Below are 20,409 nucleotides of genomic sequence, written 5' to 3' on the forward strand. Positions count from 1 at the left end.
CTCCAGAAAAAACATCAGGGACAGACTGATATTCTGCAAAAGGTACAGGGAGTGGACTGCTGAGGACTGGGGTAAAGTCATTTTCTCTGGTGAATCCCCTTTCCAATTGTTTGGAACATCTGGAAAACTGCTTGTTCGGAGAAGACAAGGTGAGTGATACCACCAGTCTTGTCTCATGCCAACTATAAAGCTTCCTGCAACCATTCATGTATGGGGTTGCTTCTCAGCCAAGGGAATCAGCTCTCTCACAGTCTTGCCTAAAAACACTTCCATGAATAAAGAATGGTACCAGAATGTCCTCCAAGAGCAACTTCTCCCAACCGTCCAAGAGCAGTTTGGTGATCAGCAAGGCCTCTTCCAGCATGATGGAGCACCTTGCCATAAAGCAAAAGGTGATAATTAAATGGCCCAGGGAACAAAACATAGAGATTTTGGGTCCATGGCCTGGAAACTCCCCAGATCTTAATCCCATTGAGAACTTGTGGTCAATCATCAAGAGGCGGGTGGACAAACAAAAACCAACAAATTGTGACAAAATGCAAGCATTGATTGTGCAAGAATGGACGGCTATCAGTCAGGATTTGGTCCATGAGTTGATTGAGAGCTGCCAGGGAGAATTTCCGAGGTCCTGAAGAAGAAGGGTCAACATTGCAGATATTGGGGCAGATTTACTTACCCGGTCCATTCGCGATCGAGCGGCGCGTTCTCTGCGGTGGATTCGGGTCCGGCCGGGATTTATTAAGGTAGTTCCTCCGCCGTCCACCAGGTGGCGCTGCTGCGCTGAAAAGCATCGGAACGCCCTGGAGTTCACCGGCTCGGGCTGAGTAAAGGTAAGTGCAAGCTCCGCGACAGATTTTTTTTTTTAAATGCGGCGGTTTTTCTGAATCCATCGGGTTTTCGTTTGGCCACGCCCCCCGATTTCCGTCGCGTGCATGCCAGCGTGGATGCGCCACAATCCGATCACGTGCGCCAAAATCCAGGGGGAAATTCAGGGAGAATCGGCGCAAATCGGAAATATTTGTGTATCAGATCGGGAAAACGCGAATCGGGCCCTTAGTAAATGACCCCCATTGACTTGCTGCATTAACTCATTCTGTCAGTAAAAGCCTTTGTTACTCATAATATGATTGCACTTGTATTTCTGTGTGTGATAAAAACATCTAACAAACCAGAGGGCAACAGATCAGGTGAAAATATAATATTTGAGTCATTCTCAAAACTTTTGGCCATGACTGTATATAGTATAAGTACAGTATAACACAAGCAGCCTGTCCAGACACTTTAGTGGGGGGGGCTCTATACTGCCCTGCAGCTGTGCTATACTGTAGTGCTATACAGCACAGTGTACACCTCCGCCCCGTGCACACAGCGGGACAGGACTCGCATTCAGCCACCACCGAGCGGACAAGTAACTGCGCAGCGACTGAGCCAAATTAGCAGAGCGCGGAGGGGCGTGTCGGCTCGCACTCGGTGCTGTTACGTCATCACTCCCCCTTCTCTGGGCTGTGCGGTATGACGCGGTTTTAGCACATGTGAGTCCCGCCCCTTCCTGGAAGCCCCGCCTCTCGGTGGTTGCATTCTGGAGCCGCTGGACGGAGTTGTGGAGCGCTGGCCGGGAGCTGCTGCCACTGACACGGGATTCGGGACACGGCGGGACGTGGCGGGCAGCGCCTCCAGGATGCCCTGCTAGCAGTGGGGAGCACTGTACGGAAGTGTGTGCTGTGCCCCGGGGCGCTTCCCTGAGTGCAGCAGGAACTCCCAGGCTGGGGCGGAGGGTGCAGCCCTCATGGGGGGGAAAGTTGTCAGTGTGTGACCTGTGGAGCCCGGGGCAGGTGTGACTGGTGCCGGACATGCTGCTGTGAGCTGGAGCCGAGGAGCCGGGACCATGAAGCTGAGCCGGCAGATCACGGTGCTGGGCAGCGCTATCTTCTGTGTGGTCATCTTCTCCTTGTATCTCATGCTGGACCGGGGGCAGTTTGACCAACCTAAGAGCCCCCACAGAGAGGGGGGATTCCCAAAGGTGAGACATAGCTGCTGCCCCTTAGAGGGGGGCTCCAGGATTGCTGACCTGTCATTGAGTTGTGTGCCCTGAGGTCACCGCCTGACCTGCAGGCTGCACTACTGTCTGTATCAGTCCCATCCCATGTGCTGGGGGCACCCAGGAAGTAGCAGCCCAAGTTCTCCATCCTAGAAGTGCCATATGTTCTGTGCTGCTCATGGAAGCAAAAAGTTGTAACACCTTAAAGGTGCATTTTGCAGTAAGAATGGTGGGGGTAAGACCACTGTTATCATGAGACTTTTGTCTGAATGGAGCCCTGGCCAAGCCTGCACATTACCGCTCCATTCACTGCCTCTGGGACAGCACTTACAGGTTGTGTCAGTCCCATATGGGGGGTGCTTCATGTTATCTGAGTGCCTCTTTCAGGTCCTTGAAATATGGGTTTCTCGTAAATGCATTTTATAACATGTGAAATGTAACTGGGACCCTCGCTGATCCTAAGAAGTGTTAGTCCTGGCTGCCTCCCCCCTATGATGACCTGAGGTTTGGTATCTTATGTCATTAGGGTCAGTGCTTTATGTTGTCTGATATTTGCTTGGCTGTACATGTAGTTGGTGGTCTGGGAGGATAATACCTATTTTTATTAATATTTCTTGTTATACCGCTGGGTTTGAACCCTTTTACCCCTAGGTGGTATGTGGCAGCTGTTCTCCTCAGTCCTGGCACCACAAACCTCTTGTCACATTAACTTATGGAACTACCTTCTCTGCTTTACCCATATGGTGCCTACTGTGATGCTGCCCCATTCCCATGGAGCTGTACTAGTAGGAGAAGGGTTATATCTGGTTACCTTGTTTCTACCTGTTTGTACCTTTCACCTGTGCTGTGAAGAGATCCTTCAGTCTTCTTTTGTCTGCTATATGTTCTATACATTTCTAGTTGATGTCTTGGATGATTACAGTATCATACGCTTCTCTCAGGGTATTCACTCTCCTTTTCCAGGACACTGACTGGATATGTATAAGAGGAATATTTGGTGACTGAGGTTAATTTGTTTTATTGGCGGAGGAAATGTTTGTTGTTTTTGTCTTTTTTTTGTTTTCTCTTATTCCTTTCCTGGTGTTTTGTGTTTTTTGTTTTTGTAGATGTTTAGATTCTTTACCATATTTGTTTCTGGGACGTTCATTTGTTTGCTTGTGTTAGGGGGGAGAGTTAATAATCCTGGCGCACCAGCATAGTGTGCCATGTTTTAGCATGGCACGTGTCCTGCTGAAGTGCCTGGTCTGAAAGCTTCTCAGATGTGCTCCACCAGCCTCTTAGCTGTGCTTAGTTAGTTTAACAAGATGCACAGGGCCATCTGAATTATGGTATCTGGGATGAGTTGCATGTGTTATGCCAAAAAAACTGGTGCAAATTACACGGACATCCCATATGAATTGTTGTGCCGAACCATATGCAATATGTCTAGGCACTGTGTGTAATCTCATACTATAGGTTTCATCCTTTCACTCTGCGTCTCTATCCTCAATAATAGTATTAACAACTACTTGAGGAAGAGTCTTGTGGTCTGTAGCCTTTATATTTAAGAAAATGCAAGGTTTTAGTTCATTTTGCATGGTTCTAATGGAATACATGGACAAGGGCATTGCCTTTCCTTGTGGTCTCAGGCAAGCAGCTCCTATGATACAGTGCTGCAAGTGGGCACCAGAATTGCTATGTTCGGAAGTTGTTTTGTCAACTTTTTTTTTTGTAAACTTTTGCAATATTTGGTGCTTTTTACTCCAAACTTATGTTTAGATTTATATTTCAGAAATGCAACTTTTTAGTAGAAAACTATAGTGTTATCTTAGGGAAAAGGTTTTACTGTGGTTGGAACTCTTACACTGACCTGTGTCCAGGACAGCACTCTGTTCATCATAGTGATGCAAGGAGTCCTCTCTGCCCTGAAAAACAGCAGCTTGCATAAAGATTTGGCAACCTTCCATTGGTTTCAGGAATTTAGCCATATTTCCCACAGCCAAATCCTCAGTGTGAATTGCACCTAAGAGCAGAACACAGAAAGGGAACAAGTGCACATGCATATACAGAAATGCTCCTATAACAATGATTATTTATATAGCGCACACAGATTGCGCAGCGCTGCACAGAGCTTTTCAAATCAGTCCCTTTCCCCATGGGGCTCACAATCTAATCAACCTTCCAGTATGTTTTAGAGTGTGGGCATAAACCGGAGGACCCGGAGACAATCCACACAGAGAACATACAAAATCTTTGCAGCCATGAACCCCTCTTTTAGCAGGGGACTGACTACCCAAGCATGGCAACCATTGTGATCAATATTCTGTAAACATGCAGATGTCCAAAATGACTTCTCTGCCAAAGCAAGCAACTTTGATAAAGGAATGTGTAAAGTTTCTAAAGACTCACTGGCTGGTGTTTGATTCCAGATACATTCTGCTTATTTATTTCCAAAATATTGACAGGCTCCAGATGATTTTAAAGGGAGACAGATTTTGGCACATATTTTCCAGATAGGGAATGCCATAATCCTTTGTGTGACTTAGCCCTTAGTGTAGTAGACTTGTGTAGATGTATAGTAATGGGGAATTCACTTGTGGAAGATTTATTGCAGAATTTCTGTGTCTTACTTGGCTGCAGCCCTATTCAGATAAATTTAACAGATTTTCAGTCACATAAATTTCAGCACAAGTGCATATGAAAATACTCTAACAGAGTAGTCGTACAAAGTGATACTTTTCTAGAACTTCCTAAAACTGGGCGTCCTTAGAAGATAATGCAGTCTCCAACTAAGTATCCATGCGAGATAATACTGTGTAACTGAGTCTCTATACAAGATAAGTAATACAATGCGTTTACTAAATTGCACAACCCAAGGCCTGTTTGTAGAGTATAAAATGGTGTTCAAAGGTGGACATTGTGAGCCCTTTCAACTTTAGACTTGTGGCTGTTGCTTTGTAATCTGCACTGCATGTCAGGTTTTACTGTATGTGGATCCAACTTCCTAAAATCTCATCCCCTCTACTGCTACTGTAAAACGCTGCAGAACCCAGAATATCCAAGCAAAACAAGCCGGCTAAACAATGTTTTATGGCAGCATTTCCCTTTTGATGGCCAAAAAGTTGGTTCTAAAAGTGCAGCTGCAGTGAGAAATGTGTAATCCGGAGAGTTTGCAGCCATATACACTCAGAAAGTATCTAAAAGGGGGTTATTGGGCCTATGCCTTGAATCAAACTCCCGCCAATCACCTATTGTATCCATCCTCTGGATAGGTCAGTAATAGATTTTGCCTGAAAAACCAATTTTTTTATATCTTTTGCCAACTCTGAAACTATACTGTTGCTTTTCTTCATGATTTTATGTGCAAATATAACCAAACATATTCTTGTGTGAGAGTTGTCTAAGTGTCTATAAAGTCTTCCCCTGGCTCCTTATGTAAACGGTCCTGGCAGCGCTATAGATCAGCTATGGGCAGACATAGGATCTTACGCTTGTATTGCAGACGCTTTCTTCTTCTCTCTTATTATTACTGTGCACTGCCAGGTTTTAAACCTGAAAAACTAGTTCTTAATGATAAAGTCGTGGCACAATATACAGCACTGTATCTACAATATACTGTTGCCAGTGATTTCTGTGCTGCCAAATGGGATATTTACACATCATTATAGTTAATCAGGTTTCACCGCTTTTATATGCTATCCCCAATCTGCAAGATAACTAGCTGATCAGTGTGGGAGCACCACAATCATGAGAACAGATCTGGAAAATGGGGATCCTGCTCTCACTGATGGCTGGAGCAATTGTTTGAGCATGGGTCCTGCTGCTCCATTTAGTAGTATGGGCACTTCTGGGCACAGCCTTCGGTTATCCCCAGCCCTCATATAGACAGCAGATGGGAATACTCCGCTATTTATGATCTTCCCATACTATTGAACAGAAGGAAGCGTGCTTGACTTGCCGCTGCAATAGTTAAAGTGAGAGGGTCCTGTTCTCATGATCGGCTGGGGGTCCTACCTGGCGGATCTTTTAATGATCACCTTAACCTGTGGATAAGAAATAACTTGCCAACTTGGTACAGCCCCTTTAAAGGAAGGATTTCTGATTTTCCTCAGTTCCCATAAAGGGTTCTTTAATTTCTTTACATACATTTCAGAGATGCCATTGACATGTGACAGCAGAAGTTAGCAAAACCTTATTTAAGAAGTCGCCTTGGCTCACATCCTTCTTGAATTTTTAATCTATATTTGGGTAACACATTTCTTGGCCCGCTATTTGGAGCAGAGGTATACATTAGGGTTCCTTTGCTTACCCCCAGAATGACTTAATCCACCTCTAAAAATGTAAGAAATACTTTATTATGCCGCCTGATGTGTCCGCCCCTTCAGAACCAGCCCTGCTTCAGCCTCAAAGGGGTTTTCTAGTAATCCTGGTAAACATCATGAAATCCATAGTAAAATGTGAATATTTGTGAAATGGTAGTGTAGGGGTTAAGGAAATGAATACTTGTTGCTGGCTGATGTTTTGTATTTTAGCTTTCTGAATTCCGCTTCTTGGTTTTAAGGTTCCACAAATTGAGCTTAGAGAATATTTGTCAGTAAGCATGTGCAAATTGTGTATGTACTTGTTGTGATCTTATTAAATGTTGCTCAATAAAGACTCCCTGGGAATGTAGGCAGCCGGGAGAGTCCAGAGACTTTTATGTGATTTATTATGACAATGCAAATGTAGAGAGTTGACCCGACAGAAAGATGTCTCCACTATTCTGACCAATCATGTGCACAAGGATGAATGGCATGATAAAACTTTGCTGGGACATGCTTTAACCTGAGCATCAACTAAGGTTCTGGCTCATGAATATATAATAATATATCTTTGCTATAGATTTGGGGTGAGCAAAAGTTTCATAAATATGAGGATATAACCATATTGGCATCCACCGCTCAGCCAGAATGTGAAAATAATGGGAGGAAAATGTATTATCTTATAATCACATGCTAATGAGCTAGGAGGGCTTTGGGGGGGGGGGGGGGGAGTTAACAGAGCTCTTTCATGCCCTCGCTTCACAGGCCGTTACACTGTCTCTCCCCACCTCAAGCTCAGAATTTCCCCTTCTACTGACTGCTGTAATCTCAGAAAGTGGGAGAAGGGAAGTTCTCTGCACACTGCAACATCCTGTGTAGCTACAGGAAGGAGGCCAAGTATAAGCGATATAAAAAGATTACCACAGTCATGGTGCCTGGTTCTATTGGCAAATCCTCTTGTGCAGTTTGTGGAAAACGGACGGTTTATAGGCCTGGACCCATGGACTGCAGAGGTTGGAAGTCCTAATAATGTTTAAAAATTTGATGGAGGTACTTCTCATCTGCTGGCCAGACTGCAGCACCTGCACTGTAACAGTTAGTAAAGTTTATCATGCTTGATTTTGATGGTAGATGTTCCTCTCCGCTCTACAATAAGTCACTGCTGTAGTGGGTATCTGTTTAAACCCAATAGCAGTTATTCAAGGGGGAAAGGATGTGCAACAGTACATTAAATAGATATTGCCACCAGTACTTCAAGTCCAGCCACAATGGCGGAATATTAATGGTCATAACTACTGACAGATTTCAGATTTATCAAGTGGTGTGTTGCTCTGGATAATAAATCTGGTTAATTCTTAAACTAGGTATTAGGTGGCCTTGTTTCTGGGATATGCACCAAAATCATGGAAAGGTTTTATTGCGCATATAAAATGTTGACCCTTTTTGTTTAAAGGGAACCTACCACCACAAATCTACCTATAAAGGTAGATCGGGTGGTAGGTGGATCAATGGGACGTGAGGATAGCCCTTTTAAGGGCTAATCCTCACGTCCCCGCAATTTTTTTGGTAACTTTTATCTAACGTTTATGCTAATTTTATTATGCGGCTACTGGGGCGTGGAGTAGCCGCTTCTGAGGTTACACGAGGCGGCTACTCCACGCCCAGGTAGCCTCTTTTTCTCCTCCTACTTACCATCTTCGGCGCGCAGCTGCTCGTAGCTGCGTGCCCTCGTCCAACGATCCGGCAGTCTGCGCATGCGCAGAACAGCAGGCCCGCGCCTGTGCAGCCCCGGCTTCAGAGCAGTGACCGCGCAGGTGCGGGCCTGCTGTTCTGCGCATGCGCAGACTGCCGGATCGTTGGACGAGGGCGCGCAGCTACGAGCAGCTGCGCACCGAAGATGGTAAGTAGGAGGAGAAAAGAGGCTACCGGGGAGTGGAGTAGCCGCCTCGTGTAACCTCAGATGCGGCTACTCCATGCCCCAGTAGCTGCATAATAAAATTAGCATAGATTCTTGACAGTGGTATTCCCAAATGGCAGTGTCCTCTTTCAGAAGCATAAAGCAGCTCACTAAAAAAACTGTTAGCCAATGGGTTGAAGAGCATAAAAAGTGTTCTGGGTACAAAAAGAAACTTCAGTGAATTGTTTTGGAAAAATCCATGCACATTGCAAGACTTCTAGGATTTGCTGTTAACGTCTTGGTGCCAGAAACCACGTAATACAAGTCTTGTTGGGTCCGTGCTGTGTTGGTTGTATGCAGAGACCCATACTATAGTAAGCAGATGGTTTGAATGGCTGCCTGGAGTTCTTTAAAGAACATCTACCACCAGGATGAAGGATTGTACACCAAGCACACTGACATACTGGTGTATGTGGTCCTTCTGGCATTATCTGCTATTCTTTTAGCTACTTATGCCCCGGTATCTACAGAAAAGTATTTTAAATTTATGCAAATGAGCCTCAGTAGCTCCGGGCTTCATAGGTTTTATTGGAGCCTGGGACTACTCTGGCTCATTTGCATAATTCTAATATTATAATAAATATAAGCTACATAAGAGAGGACACACTGGTTACCTGATTCCGGGGATTTGTCTCTTTGCCTTCCATTGTCTTTTACCTGATGAATGTTCTGATCTGACCATTGAACCATAAGACGTAGATAACATAATCCTCATCCATTCACACAGGACATTTCCAAACTTCTAAACAATGGCAATGCTTTCCTGGCCAAGCTCATGGGGTAAATGGTCTCTGGTGCTCTGCTATGTGTTCCATTTATTTGATACATTGGAAGGGAAAGTCGCATGTAATTTTCTTTGGTGTATACCTATTAAAACTTTAAGCTTTGTTTCATGCTGTTCTCTGTGCTGCTGTATGCCAGTTGAATTTCACTTGGATACTAGCAGAAATCTCCTGTGTGCCAGGAATCTAGTATCAGCGCTTACTAATGCATGCATAAAATGTATCCAGATGCTTTCTGTCTGTATCTCAATTCTTCTCAGTAAGGAGATGCTCCTGATCCACCGCTGCCTCTTGCCTCCTATGTAGATCATTCTCACAAAGGGTTGGAGTATGTGCAGCGCTGCATAGTAATGAGAACAATCTGAATTTCCAAATCATATGGAGGAAAGGTCTGGTGTGTAATGAAAAATGGCTAAAAATGCTTTATGATCTATCTAGCCTCTCTCCATCTTGTTTCATGCTTTGGTCAGAGGCTCCCTACAGAAGACAATGCAATGACATACAACGTATGTTATCTTCAATAAGAAAAAAAAATTCCATAATTTGTAGAAGACTATAATTTACTCTCTAATTTTTTTTATTAAAAAACATTTAGAAAATTATAATCAAAGAAATATATCTTTGAAACAATACTGAGCTAGTCCTCTTTAATGGATGTACAGATCTCCCAGCAAGAGCCAAATCCACTTTGCCATATTGCCCACATATATCCGCATTACAGGCAGTGGCTAAAAAAGCTGGATAGAGCTGGAGCAATTGATCTCTGTGGGCAAATTAGGGCTGCCCTCATTGCACTTGGCCACAAAGGAATTTTTTTTTTTTTTAAGGGAATTTTGGACCTCAAAGTCTTCCGCTAAAAAGACACTCCATTTATAGGGCAAATATACATAATTTCACTGTACAGCCAGTAGCTTTCCAGGAGGCATATACTAAATATATAGAGAAAACAAAGTATTAGCAGGGTCTAACAGAAATGTAAAATTTGCATTTTTGTAGAAAATAAATAAAGAGAAGGCCGCATTGCACAGAGTTAGGCTCCACGTACACATGTGAGCAGCCGTCACGGCACACGGTTCTACAGCAGTTCTGAGTTTGGGCAGTTAGTTGGACCGATCTTCTTAGGCTACATGCACACAAACAAGCAGATTCTCTTCTATCCTATTTGCATCAGTTTGGCCGCCTATTAATTGATCCTCAGAAACTTGGGTGGGTGATCCATGAAAAAACGTTTCTGACTGCTATACATTTTAATGGCTTGTTCAGATGGTACTTCAAAATGATAGCCATTGGCGCCGTTCCATTAAAAAGTATTATATTTAGTTCTGTAGTGTACTGTCCATTGAAAAAAAATGTCGTGTGTTCCATATTTTGTTTGCCATTTTAACATTTAATATAAAATTGGTAGGATGACGCCTTTCTTTTGGAAATTTGTCTGGTCATCATTCAGTCTTAAGTAATCACTAAATAATTACATTTGACCCCGATCCATTTACTGGGGTCTCAGAGCGTGATCTGCCATTGTCATATTATATCTACTTTCACACAGCAGTATTCGGGTTAGTATTTGTAAGTCCAAACCAGAAGTCGATCCAGTATGTTTTAAACTTTTTCTCTATTTAGTTTCTACTCTGCTTTTGGCTTACTAATACAGTTGCAAAATAACAGTGAGATTGCTACAAAGTAAAAACGTGTCAAGGCCATGTCTGTATGAAGATAACATTGTTAACTCCTTTACTACCGCCTGCTGTAGTTTTATGGCGTCACGATCAGAGACTGGGGAGCACCTCTGCTTTCAGGCTTGGGGAATTAGAATGAAGCACAGAGCTGTCTGTTCTGTACAATTGCTCTTTGCAGGAGCAGGAATGTTTGTATGTTATAGAATAAAGTTTTAACATTGTAATCACTTAAAGGGATTAAACATTTTTAGGAAAAAATGATATTGCTCTTTCTTATATTCCTTATATTTTTCCACCTAGACAGCACTTTGTATACATGGCCACAACTCACACTTTTACATTCCTTGTCAGTATGTTTTTACGAGTGTGGGAGGAAATTGGAGTGTCCAGAGGAAAGCTATACAAACTGGAAGAATATAAGAACTCCATTTGTCTGTAATCATGCAGCACAAGAAAAAAAATGACATGCCAATTTCCTTGTATAGGCACTTTGAGTATGTGCAGTTTTGTTGCTGTTCTCACGTGTTGTGTCTTGTGCATAGCTCATGTTATGGCTGAAGTTGTTTGTTATGTAGTTTTTATTATCTATTTGTTGCATGTGAGTTTACATATGCTGTGTATTATGATGGTTATCATTGGGTTTGCTTCTAGTGCAGACAGAATGGTCTAACTAACATGTGACTTATTCATTGGCCGATGTCCTGTTTTTACTAAGGATGTGTTTCCTGCGAATAAAGGAAATGACTGTTTTTCTACTACAACAGTCATAAATTATCTTTTTTTTTTCTGTGTGCAGAGAAAGAACTTGTGACTTTACTTATGTAATTTAGAGGGAACTAGATGCATCACGTCTTATTTCTAGATCAATGTGAGGTCTATTATGGCCATAAAAGAGTATTTGTTTGCAATAATCTGATGACCACAGACTCCTTTTCATAGTCTTCAGCTGTCTCTCATCCAGGAAAAATATTTATACTGGATGGTTTCTCACCTTTGTGTTTTTTTGGGTTTCGCAATACTTCAGACTGTAATAGTCTTGCCTGTAGAGGTGGCTATACACATTTCATAGCTCAGCTGTTTCTCTCGTACACACAGTGTTTGTGTGTACGGCCCATCAACGTACCGGTGGATCCTATGGTGAGGCAAGGCTCTTACTCAGTCCTGAATCCCAAAGGGTTCAACTGATGACATCCCTCTTTAAAAACTGCCATGGTCATCTCCTTAGAGAGTAGTAAAATTTTATCTGGTGGTCCCACGGAACAAAGTTGACGCTGAGAACCCAAGAGTCGAAAAAATGCTATATACATTTGATGGTGTAATTGAAATTAAAAAGTTTTACTGACTTTCATCCATACATGTATTGGCAGGAAACATGTCACCATAAAATGCATGTTGCCTGCAGATAGGACTGCACCTCCGTGTGACAGGTTCACTTTAAAGAATATCTTCTAAGTTGTATATCGGTGGTGGCCCTAATGCTAGAATGTTCATCAAAGATGGATTTCTTGGATCAACAGTAATACAGATGCCGATTTTAAATGTTATGTGGCCACAGATATTGAAGTCTATCACTTGGTAGCAGCTCTCTGTTTAGATGTGGTGGGATTACAAGGAACCTCAGCTCATGATTGTTGGGTGTTCCTGTGTTCATTCCCCCATCTTGATGTCCACAGAATGGAAGTTAATATGCAGTCTGTGCTACATTATGGTAGATGTGACCCCAGTGATGACACATAGCATTAAATACAGCGCCGCATTTCTCCTAAACCGTCATGTAACTATTGATCTCAAAGGAAACCTTCTTAGACTGCCAGGAGCAAGGAGATGTTACCCTTGCCACGGATGATGTTCTCTGGAGCTTCATCAGACAGGATTGTTATGTTGGTGACGTTAGGTTTAATTTTATTTTGTTCCTGTAGTTACCGACAAGTGCCTTCATGTAATTTCTCCAGTAAGCAATAAAGCTTCCAATCAAAAAGCTAAGATTTTGGCTGGAAAGTGCTTTACTTTGGTTTAATCTGTTATTATAATTAACCTGCATGTGTTCTCGCAGCATTTCTTCTATTAAAGGGTTTCTGCACTCTTAAAATATAATTTTCCGAGTCCATAGGGTTTTATTTTCTGTGGCCTCTTATTTTACTGATGCCAGCACACAGATTATTTTACTTTCATGGCTCATAATGTTAGGAAAATAAAATGGGGTATCCAGAAAAGTGCCTTTTATGTAAATGATAAGTTTGGGTCATTTTAAATGCATATCATCTTGTACTGATCCAGAAGGACAGCCTGTAAAACAGTCCAGAGCTTCGTTCACAATTCTGCTAGCTCAAAATCTGAAATCTTTTATTGTTATCGACTGTCTTTAAAATAGAAACAATGCTGACAATTTGCATTTAGTAAATTTACATTAGTTGTGTTAAAGTAATTAGGTAACAGAAAATTAATAACCAGCAGAAGTAGGAATGCTAATCAGGGCTGTAGTAGAGGTTGGTCATGACTGCAGCTCAAGAGGAGAATGCAGTGTATTAAGACTAGCGCTGCGCTGTACGATGATTATGTTCATGTATAAACTTTGTACATTCACCATAAGTAAACCTAACTTTTTTATTATTTTTTTTTTTTTTTTTCAGGGTCAGCTCTCAATTCTACAAGAGAAAATTGATCATTTGGAGCGGCTGCTAGCAGAAAATAATGAGATCATCTCTAATATAAGAGACTCTGTAATCAACCTGAGTGACTCTGTAAAAGATGGGCTGAAAAATCCAGAAGCCATAAATATTAGTCGCGGATCGTTCTCACCGCTGTTGCCCTCTGCACCCGCATTGCTTCCAATCAATAAAGAGGATTGTCAGTTTGCTCCCTTGAGTGGTAGCCAGAAATCCGATGTCCAGGTAAGCGTCACTGAGGGAATAAATAAAAAACTTATTAAAAAAAAATATTGTTTGTAATAGAAACTGTTACAGTTGCTTTAGGTAGAACGTAAGGTGTCATGTTTTCTTTTGGGTGTTTTCCATATACTTTTTTGACTTTGAATTATAGAATGTAAGCAATGATTACATCTAACTAATATCCTAATGTTCCCAGGCTGCCTTTAAAGGGAACTTCTGAGAATCATAGAGAACCCATCCTCTCCTCATGGGAAGGTTGCCATTGATTCATTGGAGATACTCAGTCTCTGGTTCTTCCGTTTTCTGTTCAATGAAAAATCACTGGCCTCAGCAGTCACCTCTTATGAAAATAGTTGGCCCTTAAACATGTCTCTGCGTGTATATTGACATGGGTATTTGCTTTCTTTGAGAGTTTCAGCCTTCCCCTTTTCTCCCCATGTGGCCCTCTGCATATGTATACAACTTCCTCTCCTTCACAGACAGACACAGGAAGAGGGGAGGGTTAGGAGAAGCATGAGTAATAAATCTCCTGCTACAGCTCCTTCTCTCCATCAGCGCTCAGACCTAAATAAAGAATCACAGAGAGTCTGCAGACAGCACACATGTAAGAAGCAGGAGTGCTTAATCACTTGATGAACATTCAGGGAATATTAATAGTAAAGCCAAATGGGCAACTTGTGTAAAGGGAGGGAGCACTCACAATGTTGATGCTTCTATATTGAATTATTCTTGCAAAGTATGAACATTGCGAGTGCCAGGATTCCCTCCGGTGTTGTTCAGCAATACCAAGTGATCCACATGCATCGTCCATTTCGCCATATATGTCACCTGTGATTAAGTATCACATGAGGCCAGAGATTGTGGACATTGAATGTGATGTCAGCCATAATGAGCCATTTTAGAGAGGGAGTTGTGGTGCGACTTCAACAGTAGTGGTTGTGTACCTGAGTAACGCTACATGCACACAAATGTAGAATTTGTCTGTTCGTGTCCTGGCTTCTGCTTGTGCAATAGTGAAGGGGGTTTGATGGATGTGCTTATACTGGTAACTATTTCTTGTAAACCCAGAGTCTATTCTTATTAGTCATTTGTCTGTTTTACAGCAAAAATAAAAACGAAACCAACCACTTTTGAAACAATAGAAACAATATACCAACTCCATGTAGATAATCCAAGCCCTGGCCTCCTACTGTATACCAGCACAGCTAAGAGGAAAGGGATAAGCAAAAGTTTTCTACACATCTTCCATAGTGATGTTTTCTATACTCCTGATCATTGCGGCGGTCCTGTATTTTCTTGTGTTCCTTGGATTGATATTTGCAGGGAAATGAACACAGGCTTCTTCTTTTTATTCACTTCTAAACCACAGATTTTAAATTGGCCATTAGCTGCTACTTTATAATTAACTATTCGTCGGGATGGAGTTTTCATTAGATGTGTTCACTGCGCTCCATCTCCTCTGTGGTTTCTGCATCCTACCTTCATTTATTTCTGGCCGTGGGATAAAACGGTACATGAAAAAGTGCTGCCAGTCTGTGATCACTTTCTATGGACAGCGGAGGGATTGGATCAGCTTCCTATGAGATGGATAATCATCCTGTACCTGTTCTGTCCAGACATGATTGAAGCCTCCTTACAACTTGATATCCCTTGTTTCTATGGTAGGGCCTTGGGCCCTCATGTAATTATTTCCCATCAAAGTACTTTTGTTCTTGTACTTATCTTGACTGCTTGTATCTGGTGACATCATGACTTTGAGGCCAACCTTTCTTCGATTGTGATGACTTTGGTTCATTCTGTTATGTGTGATTTTTGTCTTCTTGTGTTGAGCCAATTGAGGGGGTTAACCTTGAGGAAGTTGTAATGCATGACGAAAAGCGTTGGGTGCCATCAGCCACACATACTTGAATGTTTGTTTTTTTTTCTATTAACGTTCAGACGGCTTGATAGATCCAGCAGGTGTGGGTCTTGTATAGACTTCTGTAACTTGCATGTTTACTTCCTGTCCATAGACTGTGTGACCATCACTAGACCATGGACAGATTTGTATGCACTGGAAGTAATCCTAGAAGCTTTCTATTGAAGGACAGCAAGAAGAGATCTTGGACAACAGAACAGAATATACAGAAAGAACATTGGGAAACTGTAACTTTTTTTCCTTACACAAAGCATATCAATTATTTGCTAAAAAAGGGGCTGTTAACTGCAGCACCAGTTTATCCATGTCAGCTACCAGACATGTGTAGAAGGTTTTCCATACCTATATGACTTATTCATAGATCTACCTTATGTCATAAAAAATCGGGGACATGTCCTTCCTGTGCCCCCCCCCCCCCCTTTCCACCTGAAGTCACAGCATACTATGAAGATTAGCATGTGTCCCGTGAGGCGTTTGAAGTGTTTTATACAATATAAAGCATTATGTGCCCCACAAATATACAGTTTTCCTAGTCTATCCTGATATATCGGGAGTAAATAATTCCAGTGCTCGCACTTTTGCCTGGCAGGATAATTGTACACTATTGTCTAGGGTGTTATTTTTATTTACATATCAATAAAAGTTACAATATAATAATACCCCACTATAACTCTAAGAATATACATTTAATAGCAGTCTGCCAGACATCTCCTGTGGGGGTATAAATATTCAGAGGATTCATTTCTATGAGAAAATGATTAATTGTAGAAAATATCTTTACCTGTTTAAGGGCAAATATTTTATTTGATAAAGAAATATGATTTTAACTTTTTCTAATGAGGAGTCCTTATGGTTAATTCTAGCTTACAGGGAACCTGTCATTAGGACACCCATTTTAGGACCCCCCCCCCCCCATTCTGGACAGAGTATAGTACATACACTGCCAAACAGTTATTTTTTTGTTAAAAATGGCTTTTAAAGAAATGAAGATATGTTATTTTGTATCTTTCGATTCCATGTGCACTGTAACTAGGCATTCTTCCCCTGGGCGTGAATATAGAGGAGCGGTTTCCCTCAATTGGGAAAGTTTCCCTTTAAAGGGGATTTTGTGACTAGCAAAAATTTCTCACCGCTCCTTGACCGAGCCAGTTGCCGCACTGTGAAAGGTGGAGCAGGTCCTTACGGAGACTGGAGGGATGCAGAGCGCTCAGTCCCTCCCTTCACCAGTAAGCCATGTGCTTTGGCCTGTGTTGCATGGAGCATTACTGCGCTGTGTTGCAACATTTTAGTTAAACTTTGTTACTTTTGTATACAAATCAATATGCCATCAATATGAGATAAGAAGTGTGCTGGCTCACGACCACCACTGACCAGCTGTTTGAAGTCATAATGGCAATATTGGGTATTCTGTAGGCCTTAAATATTGCAATTGGAGGGATACCCAGCACAGTTTTTACCGACAAATAGCTGCACACTGGGGGAAACCCACTGAAACCTACCTGATTTAATATTCATGGCCCATGCTAAGAAAAACAATCGGTACTGTGATCCTGGAAAATCCCCTTGTTTTTCTAGTGTTGGTGTCTAGTATTGTGGTATTTAATATGCTACTTCAATACTTTTATGTAAATTGTAAGAGTAAGGAAGCAACATAAATATCATATTGTTCTCCTTTAAGTCCTAAAGAATGTGGTTACTGTGCATAAAGGGAACCATTTACCATAAAGGGAACCATTTTGCACCACTAGCCAGCAGCGCACTGAGGTAAAGAATCACAGAGAGTCTGCCCACATCAGATGCGAGGGCAGGAGCACTGAATCACTTGATGATTATTATTAAGGTGGTAAAGGCACCTTGTGTAAAGGGGGTACCAACATCTTAAACAGAGAAGGAGAAACTCCTGCCACTCACAATGCTGATTCTTCAATCCTGATTTATTCCCTCTTTTATGCTGAAAATTGCCCATTTTGGCAATTAAAAAAAAATCGCATCCAGTCAAATAAAAATGACTGAGAATAGTCAATGTTTGGCTGAGGTGTGGATCATAATGGATAAGTATATATTGAAAGAAGCTGTTCCTCCTCTTTTTCAATACACACCTGGTTTTGACACGTAAAACTGAATGTGTGAATGCAGGGAAGTAAAGCTGTTTAATATGAGCTGCAGATAAATATTCAGTTCCCCCCCTAACAAATAACAATCATCCGAAAAACTGGGTTTTTCGAGGTACAGTAGAATTTTCTTTCTTAGCAAGGTAACTGATGACTCTAGGAACTATGCCTGTCACATATACACCTCTTATAAAAGTGCCAGTGAAAACAAACAAGAACAAATATAAACCAGCAGCGAGTTAGAATTCACAGAGAATCCTGGCAGGGAATGTTTTTTTTTTTTTTTTTTTTTTGCATTTGTTTCAGAAGTGCAACGCTGCAGTACTTGAAACCTGTGCCCAGATGACCCTTTCTATACATTTCAGTACTTGCTAAGCTGTGGATCTTGGCATAAATGAAGCCATGTAGTTCTTGTGACACAGTATTGTGCGAGGTCACATACAGGGTTTACAACTGTTGGCATCAGTTGAGTCAATTCTCAGTGTAAATTTACTTGCTGGTGTAAATCACATGTAGTGTAGATGAAAGGACAAACTCTATAAATGTATTGCCTGGGCTAGGTATTATTTTATACTGTCTTGGACCCCTACAGATATAATATTAATAAGTGGCCTAACGCCCAATGCTCTCATTGCCCTTGTTCTCTTACTAGCCCCCACTGCTAGTATTATATGGCACACAAAGCTGGAAGACCAAAGCTCTGCCAATATATGTCAATATTCATCATTGAATGGTTTACAGTAGATGGATGTCAAGGAAGCTTACAGTGTATCTTTACGTATTGCACATTTTTTCATGTTGGGGCAGTGCCTGAGTCTGTGGCAAGATAGCAACATAAAATAAACACTTGAGCATGGAAACTGGGTGGCACAATTATTTGGCACTATGTATTGAGCAACACTGCTCTATATTATTAAGAATTATTTTGTAGCCATTATGTGTGTTTTATTGGAAGTTGTATTGCTCTGTATACATTCACCCGTACGTGGCCTGTAGTAAAATAATCATGGCTTGCCTAAAATCGTTCTCCATTTTTTTTTTTTCTCAATATGGACCTAAAGGGGAGGGAGTATAAAAATAACACACCGGTTGTCCATATTTAGACCCTATCCTTCTTTTTTTTTTTTTTTTTTCTCATGAATTTTTTTTTGTTATATTTGTTTTAGATGCTGGATGTGTATGACATTCTTCCCTTTGATAACCCTGATGGTGGTGTATGGAAACAAGGATTTGACATAACCTACGATGAACATGAGTGGGATAATGAAATTCTTCAGGTTTTCCTTGTGCCTCACTCTCACAATGATCCAGGTAAGGCATGTCTGCTTTGTTATTGGATTAACAGTATGGCCAACAATGGGTTACAGGTTCTCTTACTGTTCTCGTACATATCTGGTTTAACAATTTTGCCTGAAGATTGGGTGAAGAAGTGGAAGCTATCGCCACTTCATGTTCCCTCTCTTATTTTGGGATTTGCTTGTCCTCTTCTGTTCTGGCACTAAATATGGGGCTGCCTGAACTCTCCTCGGAGTTGGATTTCAGTCCTGTGATGTTTTTAGGAATTTAAGCTACTGCTAGACTAATTTTTACAGTGTCTTTCTTCAACATGGGACACATGAACTGCTTGGCCACATGTGTATGAGAAGATCCAAATGTTGATCGGTAGCTGATTTTTTTTTTTTTTTTTTTTTTTAATTTTTTTTAATGTTCTTTTAAGACCCTTTTTCAGCAGAAATGACATTACCTTAACCATAAGTGCTAGTAACTACCTTCTAAATAATAAAAACTCGCTCTCCAGGGAAATGCAGATAACTTCCTGGCTTTAGCGTTCTGGTAATATCTGAGCCTATGAACCATGAAATAGAATTTGGTCTGATTCATATGTACTCTTGTATTATCTAGAAGATGATTAAAATAAAATTACAATACGTGTGTCCTTATAGACACTTTTGTATTGATTGAATATGTATAATGCTCATAAATGATGTAAAGTATAGAGAAATGCTTGCAGGAACAAAATGTATTGTACACTTTGAAGTGTAGCGGTGCTTTTATAATTGAAGTATAGCTTGTAGATAATTTTATATACAGACAGTAATTTTAGACACATTACCCATTACACATGTATCGTTGAGCTAGAAAATGTCGTAAGATGAAGAAATCCAGTTTTCTAATTTTGGTTCGAAATCTGTAGCCACGAATATTAATACTCCATGTCTTTACAATTAAAATGTAACCTGTCAATAATTTTGAAGCTACATACAGTGTTAGATCTTTGTAACCACATTTGTGTGTGAGACTGTAAAAAAAAATGTATTTATATTCCAGGATTGTAGCTGGATTCTGAGCATTCTCCTGTTCTCTTCTATGTTCTTCTTCTCGGCCCTTCCTTCCTCCTGTCGCAGAAACAAGAGTTACTCAGTGGAGGGGCTGTGAAGAGACCTCACACACAACTGTACCTGGGGGAGCTGCAATCCTTGAATATAAAGGCATTTTTCACAGTCCTGCTGCTACTAATAACACACACGCAAAGGTACACAGCTCCTCAGCTACCTAAAGCCCATTTCACACAATGCTCTCTCCATTACACTCTGTTAAGGAGGGCTTAGCGGAAACTAAAACGAAAAGTGAAGAGACTTTAATAGTTTAGCCTTTCTTTTCTCTTCTGTTATCCATGTATTATTAATGGAGGAATAAAGTGCTGGTTTTCCTGCTATTCATAGCAGAATGTTTCACAGAATCTGTAAAATGCATGTGTG

At 41.3% G+C, this 20,409-nt stretch overlaps 1 protein-coding gene across 1 annotated transcript in view; it reads left to right on the forward strand.

Moving 5' to 3' along the window:
- The first annotated feature begins 1,539 nt into the window (after positions 1-1,539).
- Positions 1,540-20,409, forward strand: part of MAN2A1 (mannosidase alpha class 2A member 1) — a 68,409-nt gene continuing 49,539 nt past the window's right edge. The window contains exons 1-3 of the mRNA XM_072140497.1: positions 1,540-2,020; positions 13,364-13,624; positions 18,817-18,961. Coding sequence (XP_071996598.1) covers positions 1,886-2,020; positions 13,364-13,624; positions 18,817-18,961 — 541 coding nt within the window. The 5' untranslated portion in view covers positions 1,540-1,885. The remainder of the gene's footprint in view (positions 2,021-13,363; positions 13,625-18,816; positions 18,962-20,409) is intronic.

This window comes from Engystomops pustulosus, chromosome 1, assembly GCF_040894005.1.
Source record: "Engystomops pustulosus chromosome 1, aEngPut4.maternal, whole genome shotgun sequence".
Taxonomy (NCBI): Eukaryota; Metazoa; Chordata; class Amphibia; order Anura; family Leptodactylidae; genus Engystomops; species Engystomops pustulosus.